General features: G+C 41.6%; 1 protein-coding gene across 1 annotated transcript; it reads left to right on the top strand.

Moving 5' to 3' along the window:
• Positions 1 to 3,494: 3,494 nt before the first annotated feature.
• Positions 3,495 to 10,482, top strand: LOC107299974 (pleckstrin homology domain-containing family A member 5-like). Its single transcript, XM_015829319.1, has 3 exons — positions 3,495 to 3,586; positions 3,704 to 3,780; positions 10,221 to 10,482. Exons 1-3 carry the CDS (start codon positions 3,495 to 3,497, stop codon positions 10,280 to 10,282), a joined length of 231 nt encoding a protein of 76 aa, XP_015684805.1. The 3' UTR covers positions 10,283 to 10,482.
• The last annotated feature ends 1,276 nt before the right edge of the window (positions 10,483 to 11,758 follow it).

Below are 11,758 nucleotides of genomic sequence, written 5' to 3'. Positions count from 1 at the left end.
CTTAATATTAGGAACAGAAGTTGGAGAGGTTCAGGCCATTTAGCCCCATCACTTCCATGTGGAACAGACTATGAATTATTGTGTCAAAAAAGGAATTAAGGTGATAAAACCAAAGCAACTAAATTGAAAAGCATAGGTATGCCAGCAGGATTTGTCTTGAAGGACATTCAGTCAGAATATTTAATCACTGATAGGGAAATTTAATATTTATAACTTTTGGGAAAGAGACCTGGAGAAGCTATGGGAATGATAAGAAATACTGCGACAACCAAAGTTGGAAAAAAAAACTCAAAAAAAAAAAGTTGAAGTGGCATTCAGAATAATATATTATGGTGGCTACAGAAAGATGGAGGTCTTCAGCAAGGATGGGAGATAAAGTTTGCAAACTTTCAAAGCCAGGTAATAAAGGACAATAGAAGATATCTTAATTAAGATGACAACGGAAAGAGGAAAGTGACAAAAGGAAAATGAAATGTTTTTAAGAATTTCAGAGCAATCACAGGAAAATGTAATTAGGAAATTATTTTTCACATTTCTGAACTGCCCATCTCATCTCCCTTAGAAAGGAATTGCACAACAAAATGTCAAAATATAAAAACAGCGGATAAAAATTAAAATGTTAGAATTAAAATTAAAAGGAATACCAAAGAGCAACTGTGTTAGAAATCTAGCACAAATTTGCTAAGAGAAGCAAATGAAGTTAAGAGGTGGAATAGCTAGACAAAATCTTTTTTTACAGAAGGAGAAAGCTTTGTAAACATCTTCAGAAACTAATACCACTAGAAAGTAAATTGTATGAGCTCTTATCCCAATATCAAACAGAAAAATACTCGGCATGAATGAAGTTGCATGAGAAGAGGCAGTTAAAACCACCACAGCTCTTTCTGCAAACACTGAACAAGACTGTGTGACGTAGGTATGGAGAAATTTGGCATATTGAGGAAGTAAGGAGATGTAGGGTTGTCCACACAGTATGGCCCAAAAAGTCAAGATGGTGGACTGGAACAGTGTGATTGAAACTCTATTTTTTTATCTGCATATGATCATACAAAGGAAAATACAGAACCAGATGAACAGACAGGTTTCAGCAAAAACAGAGGAACAATCAAATTGCGAACATAAGGTGGATAATGGAGAGAGCAAAAAGATTTAAGGAGGTTTATCTGTGCTTCATTGACTGCAGCAAGCTGTGATTGTATAGATTATGTCAGAAATTGGATTTATTTTTCTGAAGAGTCTTTATAATGAATTAAAATCTATTACATGAATTGAATTTCAAGAACAAGAGTGGTTCAAACCAGGACAAGGGAGCGAAAGGAGAATACAGTTAGGGAAATATTTAAAAGTATGCAGGAACCCACACGGAAACTACACTACTTCCTTTTGAGTGGGTAAAGCTCCGGGGCCATTTTCGAGGCTTAAAAGGTGCTTCAGGCTGTCTCATCCTATACAGGCACCCACAATCACTTACACAATCCTATGAGACACATATTATCCCAGCATCACTTTTAATTTTTGTAGAGAATGCAAGACTGGTAGAATTTGAGAGACGATGGCTGGAATTGAAACTGGAGGTCAGGAACGGTAACATGCTCTTTGGATTATAAGGAAGATTTTGTAAGGTTTATTACAGATAGTTTTTGATTTACAACTGTAATTGAATTGGAATTATGATTGAAGTCATTATGGTAGTTATGCAAGTCATCATGTGTCTGGATCTGATTTTTTGCTATTTTTTGCAGCGGTCATTAAGTTAGTGCAGCAGTCACTAAATGAACACAGCAATTTAATATGTAATATTTATTTGCTACGTATATGTAGGGATGTGGGTCTATACATACGTTGTTCATAGTATGTTTAGGTATGTGTCATGTATGTGTTTTACTTTGAGAGCGGGCAACTAAATTTCATTTTTGATGTGTGCCATTGTGCCCACAGTATAAAAATGACAATAAAAGGTTATCTTATCTTATCTTAAGCGAACACAGTGGTGTTTAAGAAATTCCATTTTTCCTGAACTTCAGGGTTTTTTTTGCCAGAAACCTGAAATAAACACTAGAAACCAGCAAAAAAACCTATCAAAAATTGCAGTCATGTAACCCTGGGATGCTACACGTAGCTGAAATGGTGAGTTGGTTGTCAAGTGCCCATAATGTGATCATATCATGTGTGTGAGTGTTTGTGTGTGTGTGTGTGTGATAACTTTGAAATCAGTTCATAAGTAGGTTTTGGACGAGTTCGTTGTAATTTTTCTCTGTCACTAAGTGACTGGTCACAGGTCAACCCTATTTGTATGAAAATAAAAGTGGACTATTAAAAAACCCAGGTTAATGTGAAATAATAAAAGGAAGGTCAGCCCGCTGCTTGATCTCAAGGCAGATGGACAACTGGACATGGCAATTTTGCTCTCTTGCATTCAAGATAAAACATGGACAGCACATCAGAGAAGGAACAAGAATGATCCTCCGGAGAATGACAAACTTGACAAGATAAGGATTATTTCTATGACAACCACAATAAAAATAGTCGAAGCAATGGTCTTCCCAGTGGTAATCTATCGGGAGACCTTGTGCAAGGCAGAAAGAAGGGAGAGAGGAGCGGTCTCCGGATCTACAAGGAAAACGCATCCAAAAAACCATTTCTGCGCTGGGATTCATAGCATTCTCTACGATCACACACACACCCCCATTGTGATCCCCAAATAACAGTAATGCAGACAGGCTTTCAGATCACTTTAGGGATACCTGGGGGTTGCAACGGAGTCGCAATCGAGTCGCTCGTGAGGAATTGACCTGAAAGCACCTCGGACCGTTCGATCCCTCCCTGGACAAGATATAAAGCTGAATGCTGCTTGCAAGGCAACGATCCCCAAGTAGAAGCCCACATACTTTGGGCACAGAGTGGGGGGGAAGGGGGGTGGTGTACAACCCCCCCCCAAACCCCTCCTAGACTGCTGGGTAAAGCCGGATCCGCGGAGGATCCCAAGCGCCTGGACGAGAGATGAGGGAGGGAGGGAGGGGCGGCGATCGACGGCACAGCCACCAGGAGTCCAGCCGCCTCGACGGCACCTCACTCGATCGCCCCGCGGGCGGGGTCTCGAGGCGCGCGCTCGCTCGCTCGCGCGGGACGGGGTCGGAGTCGGGGGGGAGGAAGGAGGGGCGGGGAGGAGGAGCGAGGTTGGAGAAACGAGGCGCTGGTTGGCCGCCACTCGGCTCAATGGGCGGGGCGTCGCTCCTCCCCCCCCCGCCCGCTCCACGCTTTCCCTCCTCCCTCGCGCGCTTTCTCTCTCTCTCTCTCTCTCGCTCCCTCTCCGGTCGCCTCGCGTCGTCCAGGTGCTGGTTGGCGGCCTCTCGCGCGCCCCCGCCGGCGCGCGCCTCCCAGTCCTCCTCCTCCTCCTCCTCCTCCTCCTCCGCTCTCTTCCTCCCTCCCTCCCTCCCTTCGCCTCGGCTGGCCGTGCCCGCGCGCGCCGCTTTTCGCCCGGGCTGCGCTCGGACATGGCGGCGGAGCTGAGCGCCGAGCGGCTGCGCTCGCTGCCCGCCAGCTGGAGCTTCGGCATCAGCCGCGGCGGCCGCATCTTCTTCATCAAGTAAGCCGGGGGCGGGGGAGCGGCGGGGGGGGGGGGCGGCCGAGGCGGGGGCGCTCCCGGAGGGTCGGGCTCCCCTCCTTCACCGTCTCTCTGTCTCTCTTTCCCCCCCCTTGGCAGCGAGGAAGCGAAGAGCACGACTTGGCTGCACCCGCTGACGGGCGAGGCGGCGATCACCGGGCACCGGCGCAGCCCAGGTAAGGCGGCGCTTCCCCCTCTGGAGGGCACCGGGCGGGGGGGGAGTTGCTTCCCCGATCCCCGCTTCCCTGCCTCACTTTTACCTCTCCCCCGCCGTGCACCGGTGCCCCTCATCGCTTGCACCCCGGCAGCCTGCCCGGATTTGAAAAAGCCCCTTTGCCTCCTTCCTAATTTTAAATTTTCCACCTTCAACGTTGTAATGCTGCCCCATTTTTTCTCCACTCTCCCCCCCCCTCCAGCCTGCCCCCTCCCTTTCCTTGCCTGCCTGCCTCTCCCAGGTTGGCCTTTGGCCACCGAAACTGAGGCTCTTCTCTTGGACTTCCTTAGGTGTGTGGCTCTGGTAAGGGGGGGGGCGTGGGGGGGGGGTTTAAGGGGTCTAGACCCAAGACGTTAAGGGGTTAAAAGGCCGACCAAGGGAGAGAGAAACCACGTAGGGACGGAGAAATCGGATAACTTTTTCACTGTAATTGAACATAAGACACCTATCCCAAAAGTTTTGTACTTGGCCAGCCTTTTTTGGAGTGGTGGTGGGGGAGATGGATATGGCCACTCAGGTTTGGGAATAACCGTCCTTCTCTTTCCTCCTGTGGCTTAAAAGTTTCCCTCTGGGTAAAACTGTTTCCTTGTTTTTCCTTGACCTTTTAACCCACCTATTTGCTTTTCTTTCTGCCACTTGCCCTTTGGTTGAATGCAAGATTTCTTTTTTTTTTTTCCCCTCTTCAGTTCAAGACTACTATCACTTATTTTGTGGCATTAACGTTTTTCCCTCTGCTCTATGAATATTGTTCCTCTCCCTCCTAACTTGAACCAAGGGGATTTATTAATTGTTTCACCCTTCATGCAACCATCACTGAAATGCCTTTTCTCTCCTTTCCTCTCTGTCTGTCTGTCTCTCTTGCTTTAACCTTATCTCCTTGTCATTTTATCTGAAGCTCTTCTTCTGGGATGATAAACCTGCCCACTCCTTTCTCACATCCCATCCCTTTCACAACATCCCCTTGTCTTTCTGTTCCCTTATCCTTTAACCAAATCCTAAGGTAAGGTCCTGGACTTAAAATATTGTTTTGAACTCTGTCTAGGGCAAGTCATGCATTTTGTCCTGCCCTGATTGGAGCATCCCTGTAAACCCATTGTTATCTCCTAGTGATGGACAGTTTGGGCCTCTATAGCCCTATGTTTATCAAGTAAAAAATTCCTCTAGTTTGTTTGTCATCCTTGAAGCCAGCTCTCTCCCTGTATTTAAAATGCCTTTTCCAGCAGTATATTGACTCTCCATGAATATTAGCATCCCTGTTCCAATTCTGACCAGTATCTCTGTTACTAATTTACAAATATACTCATGTTATAGGGATCACTTTTATATAATTTATTTCCAAATTATTGTATCCTTAAACCCAACTAACTTTTAAACTTTCTCATGGATGTGCACGTAAGTCACTTTATTACTACTCCTTTAGCCTACCTTTCTGCATGGTTGCTACTCTTCTTTCTCCAGGTACACATCTGGAGAACTAAGACATGCCCATGTATATTAATTTGGCTGTATTTGCTCAAATGAATATTCTGTACTCTGGATGAATGTATCCTCACCTGGCATAACGAATTACAAGAGGCTTCAGTGTTTTTAAACTTACATGTCAAACAATGCTTAATCATTCCAGCTTATCTAACTAACTGATTGTACTTTCACTGCCCCCTAATAGGTGTGATAGCCAAATACTTTGTTTCTGTTTTCTTGTCTCTGTGTTTCTGGTGTTGTAATTTAGTTGACCCATTTGCACTAGGTTAATGTTTATCCCACTTGATCCTAACCTTGACAGATTCCTTTACTATATTTTCTCCATATGCCTTTCACTATATTTGCATCCATAATTAGTTGTTCCTACATTTTTAGTCTGATACTGATATTCACTCAGCTGGTACCTTTTTATGGCTTGTTATCTGTTGGTTCTCTCTTCCTATTGTTTGGGGGTTAATCTGGTAGACTTTTCTATCAGTTCATTGGGAAACCTAACCCTATACTAATCTTTTCCTACTGACTCTATCCAATAATGACTCCTGCATTGCTATCTTGCAATTGCTTTTGTATAAATGGGGGAGGGCTTAGAAATCCACCTACCATTCTGATAAGCTGCAGAGATTTCTGCAGTCTTCTTCAGAGATCTGATCTCCACCTATTCAGCATGCTTTCCAGGTAGCTTGGAGACCTCCAACATGGCTATTCTGTTTTTAGCAATAAGTTGTTTCTCCTGGCTTCCTCAACATGTTCTCTTTATGCTGTCCATTGTAAAACTTAAAAGAAACCCATAGCCGAATCTTTATAAAAAAAAATACACAGCAGTGGTGTGATTTTCAGCAACAGTGGCAGAATGAGCTATTCACTTGGTGTCCTAAGAGTTGGCCAGTCCAGTTGCCATTGAGGTTGAAGCAAGTCCCCTTCTTAATTGAGAAGAACTGAGTACACATTTTTCTATATTTTTTCATGTCTTAAAGCTATAAGCTTATCATTTTGTATTACGTTTATTACAAGTTTGTATAGTATATTTGTAAGTTTTCCAGAGACATCAAAGGAGGGGGCAGCATGTATTAGTAAATTAATACATCACATAATGTTCAGAATCAGAGTGGCATTAGTGATACTTATGGAAGGAAAGCTTCATGTAAATAGCAGCACCAAATTGCAGGTTGAATACTGCTCTCTCTCTCCTCAATGAAGAAAGAGACTTCCCGGTGTAGATTGTAATTTGCAATTTAAAAATGAATATGCATCATATTTTAGTTGACTTGAGAGCACGCTACGTCTTTCTCATCCTTCTTGCCTGCCCTGATATTATAACCAGCATACAATTCTGTAAAATTGCCTACAGCCAAAAGCTTTTTCACTGGGTTCAAAGCATGAATTCACTTGTCCATATCTTTTTCGGTGTCATACTTTCTAAAAGCTTGTGGCTGCTTTTTGAAATTCATGCATTATCCTTAAGTGTCTTCACCTTTAAAGATACACCCTCGGTTTAGATAAGAGAGTGGGTGGTTTCTGAGTGACAGGAAAAGGTGGGATGAATTGGAGAAAGAGGGCAGGAGCTTGGGGGGGAGACTATGGGAAAGGAGGGGGGGTAGATTCTATCTCTGCCATTTGTTTCTCTGGAGACGAAAAGCAGCAGAGAAGGAAGGGTTTGGCTGGAAAAAGAATAACGGGGTTGCTGGTATAGCACATCAATCAACAATGCCATGGGGAAAATGGGTGTTGCTATTCAGCAACGCAATTGCTCCCCCCTTCTCTTCCTTTTATGCAACTGGATGTATGAAATAGAAAAAGAAAGGCAATCCAGGGACACTCTGGATTAGGACGACTGGACTGGCATTTTTGCCTTTTTTTAAAAAAAATATTTTTATATTTCATTAGCCTTTGCTTTTGCTCCATGTGACCTGGGAACATTTTCAAGGCAGAGTGAAGTTCTTTTGTTTAACTCTCTTCCTAGTCATAGTTATGGGAAATGTCATGGGATAGTTTATAGCCAGCTGTGTTTCAGAGTCAGAAACCAGAACTGCTGGTTAATTGAGAAGAGTTCCCTGTTCCTTGTATAATTAGTGTTTGTATTAATTGAAAAGTCCAGCAGGTAAGGGGAAGGGGGCAGATGTGCTTGAGTGATTTGGCTGTTGAACTGCAATTGTTTTTCTCCTGTAATTCCACCCTGGTCTTAAATTAATGCTTTTGCCTCTACTGAGGGGAGACTTTTTCTTACTCACATTTCAGATCTATTCTTGTTTCATTCTACCGTACATATAAGTGCTTTGCTTTGTTTTGTACCCCTCTGAGTGCCAAAATATGTTAATGTCTCTAAGAAAAAAAAATCAATTTTGGTTGCTTTTAAAGTATTTCAGATAATGAGCAAAGCTTGTTTTTGGACAAATGGAATTTCTTTTGCATACTCCTTATGATAATATTTGGATAAGCAATTGTACCAACCAGACCTGCTGTTTTACTCTTACAATGGAAATAATATGTGAAAAGCTATTTTACACTGGCTTGTGTGACCTTTTAATTGTGATTGTGGGAACTTATTATGTTCATCTTGAGGGAAGCATCTCTGATTTAATTGCTCTTTGTTTATAGAATGTTTACCATGCAAAAGTGTTCTACATCAAGCTCCCAAAATAGCTTTAAATGCCTCACCAAAATATTCTATCACCCAAAGTATTTCAATTACCTGTGCTCAAACATATATATGGTACTATTCTAAAGAGCAAAGCCAGCTGTATTTATGCACAGTGCAGTAGGTGAAATAATTATTTTAAGCAGTGAGCCTTGTAATTAAGCACAGCTTTAATGATCCATTTTCTCCACAATGCTTTGCTTTTTTGTTCTAAAGATGAGAATAGCCTTTGAATTTTGTTTTTAAAAGGAGATTCAAAATATTGATGCTTAATTGATGGCTATAGAGAGGCAGCACATCTCTCTCACCTTGTCATTACATTAATAGTGAAAATTAAATTCTGTTTAAATGACTGTTTTTCACAGTTAACAATCTTTGCAGTATCCCCGTGATCATGTGATCAAAATTCAGCTGCTTGGCAACTGGTTCATATTTATGACGGTTGCAGTGTCCTGAGGTCATGTGATCACCGTTTGCAACCCTCTGACAAGCAAAGTCAATGGGGGAAGCCAGACTGACTTAACAATAGTGTTACTAACTTATCAATTGCGGAGATTCACTTAACACCTGTGCCTAGAAAGGTCATAAAATGGGGCAAAACTCATTTAATAAATGTCTTACTTAATAACAGAAATTTTGGGCTCAATTGTGATTGTAAGTCAAGGACTACCTGTATTGTTACTGGATACTTCCAAGCACAACTTGAAGATATAGCAATATGATGAAACTTGGACATCAACTATGTATTATAATATTTAACTAGATACCACTTTAGATATTTCTGCTCAGGTTTTTTTTAATATATTTTATTAGATTTTATATGGGTAGGGAAAGGGTAGGATCGGTGCGGGTACAGGAAAATTGGGATAAAAGGGACAGGGTGTGGATAAATACAGTAAATACGTAATTCAGCGAACAAGCTGTCGTCCGGGTCTTCATATTAAGTATAATTGTTTATATAATACTAGACAGTTATAAGAATAAATCAGTATAGTTACAACTGACATTTGATAAAACACTAATATTCCTTTAAATAATTAGCATAGGTGGTAGCATAACAACTATTTCCAATCATCAACCTTAATACTTAATATAATAAAACTCTAAAATCTCTTCTTATTCTAACGTGTTTCAACCCACTGATAAAATTTTCCCCAAGTTTTATAAAAGATTGAGTCTTCTTTCTCCTTCATCTCTAACGTTAATCTGCTCAGGTATTTTATGATTGGCACAACAGCTACAGAAGTGAATGAAGCCATTTAACTTAATGATGCTGGAAGAGGTTTTTCAGTATATCTAGCTGTAGTTGATGAGATGAACTATAATACTCAGAAATATTTGTGGCAATACTTAAAATCTTTAGGGTTTGAGAATTAGTTGTGTTTTATTTTCATGATCTAAATCTTATTTGCTCTTAAGTTCATAATGAATAAGGGGGTACCTTGCTCAATAGTAGTAACTGTGAGAGGGACCTCGGAGTCCTAGTGGTCAATCATTTAAATATGAGCCAGCACTGTGCTGCAGCTGCCAAAAAAGCCAACACAGTACTAGGCTGCATTAACAGAGGGATAGAATCAAGATCACGTGAAGTATTAATACCACTTTACAATGCCTTGGTAAGGCCACACTTGGAATACTGCATCCAGTTTTGGTCACCATGGTGTAAAAAAGATGTTGAGACTCTAGAAAGAGTACAGAGAAGAGCAACAAAGATGATTAGGGGACTGGAGGCTAAAACATATAAGGAACGGTTGCTGGAATTGGGTATGTCTAGTTTAAGGAAGAGAAGGACGAGGGGGGACATGATAGCAGTGTTCCAATATCTCAGGGGCTGCCACAAAGAAGAGGGAGTCAAGCTATTCTCCAAAGCGCCTGAAGGCAGGACAAGAAACAATGGGTGGAAACTAACCAAAGAGAGAAGCAACCTAGAACTAAGGAGAAACTTCCTGACAGTTAGAACAATTAGCCAGTGGAACAACCTGCCTCCAGAAGCGGTGAATGCGCCAACACTGGAAGTTTTTAAGAAGAAACTGGACAGCCATTTGTCCGAAATGGTATAGGGTTTCCTGCCTGAGCAGGAGGTTGGACTAGATGACCTCCAAGGTCCCTTCCAACTTTATCATTATTATTATTATTATAATTTGAGCCATGTGTGAGGTATAAAATTGATAATACTGTTTTCTTTTAATATATTGTAGAGTAAAAAGAGCTAAAACAATTGCAAATATTTAGTGTAATAAAATGATTCTCAAACATATAATGAGGCTATTTTTTTTCTACTCTAGATCTACCCACAGGTTGGGAAGAAGCATATACTTTTGAAGGTGCAAGATACTACATAAAGTAAGTGAAGCTCAGCATGGAATATTTTGCTGAACATATATTACTATATACTTTGTCCTAGGGAACGTTATATTATCTTCAGAGTGTGGTTTTAAGGGCAAGATGGATGTGTGAGATAATCTGTAGAATGGGATTTTGCTATGTAACAACAATGCCTTATGGCAGTAGCTTAAGGGAAGGCAGAATGACATATGTTTCTGATTCTTGTAGTGATCTTTTGAGCTAGGTGAAAATAAGGAATAGCAGCTTGATCAAGACAGCTCATGACTATAATATTTGTAAAGCTTTGTATCTAATGGGAAATCTGGATTTCTCACATAAAAATCCAACTTCTGCATTTATCCTATATTTGGGCCACTCTAGAATGTTTAAATTGACAGTTATGCCTTTCTATGCCATGGTACTCTTGTTTTGATGGAAGATGGACTAAGGAAAACATAAAACCCCACATCCATAGGAGTGTTATATATGTTTGCCACCTTGAAATATGTATTGAAATAAATAATAAAGGTGGGTTAAATATCTAATAAATAAAGTACATTTGCATTTGAAGAAAAAAAATAAGAGTTACTGATCTGTGGGTCCTCCTGCCTATCCAATCTGAGTCTTAGATGGCTACTTTTATGTGTTTATATCTGTGGCCCTGAAAAAGTAGGTTAATAATAATAATTGGAGGATTTTGCAGTGTGTGAGAAATTTTATTACATGATAAAAAGCTGCAGAATGCAGTCCATATGTATTTATATTTAATCTCCTGCTATNATCACATGACTGAAACTGATTTTTCAGCATTTTTGTGGCAGTCTTTAAGGAAATCCATTATGCCAAATAGGCATTTTTTTGATGGAAACCAGAAGTAGAGTCCAGAAACTAGCAAACAATGTAGTGATGTGACTATGGCAGTGGTTCTCAACCTGTGGGTCGGGACCCCATTTGGGGTCGATCGACCATTTCACGGGGGGTCGCCAAGCAAGGCTGTCCGCCATTTTTTTTGTCCGCCATTTTTTTCCCCTTTTCCGGTGGGTGCCTTACCTCCCTTGGGCTGGGCCAGCTGGTGGTCGGCCTGCTCCGTCTCTGCCGCTTGCCAGCTACGCCTCGGCCGGCGCAGGGGGCGGAACCACGCATGCGCGGCGCTCCCGGGCAGGAAAAGTCCTCGACTTACGACCAGTTGGGTAGTCCTCGACTTACGACCGGTTTAGTCCTCGACTTACGACCGGTTTAGTCCTCGACTTACGACCGGTTGGGGTCGCGGCATTAAAAAGGTTGAGAACCACTGGACTATGGGATGCTGCAAACGGTTATACATATGAGCTACTTGCCAAGCAACCAAAATGTGGTCACATGACCATGGGGATAGGGCCGTTGTAACTTCAAAATTAGGTCTTAAGTAGCTTTCGGGGGATCAGTCGTAATATTGAAGGGTGGTAAGTTGAGGAATATCTGCACATATTTGTTGTACTTATTGCAGACTTACTAGAGA

This window comes from Protobothrops mucrosquamatus, unplaced genomic scaffold (genome assembly GCF_001527695.2).
Source record: "Protobothrops mucrosquamatus isolate PMUCROS unplaced genomic scaffold, P.Mucros_1.0 scaffold5850, whole genome shotgun sequence".
NCBI classification, from domain to species: Eukaryota; Metazoa; Chordata; class Lepidosauria; order Squamata; family Viperidae; genus Protobothrops; species Protobothrops mucrosquamatus.
This window is presented reverse-complemented; position numbering and strand designations above follow the sequence as displayed.

Coding starts and splice junctions, on each gene's coding strand:
- LOC107299974 (XM_015829319.1), top strand. CDS start 3,495: ATGGCGGCGGAGCTGAGCGCCGAGCGGCTGCGCTCGCTGCCCGCCAGC. Junction 3,587..3,703: donor GGCCGCATCTTCTTCATCAA/GTAAGCCGGGGG, acceptor CCCCCTTGGCAG/CGAGGAAGCGAAGAGCACGA. Junction 3,781..10,220: donor CGGGCACCGGCGCAGCCCAG/GTAAGGCGGCGC, acceptor TTTCTACTCTAG/ATCTACCCACAGGTTGGGAA.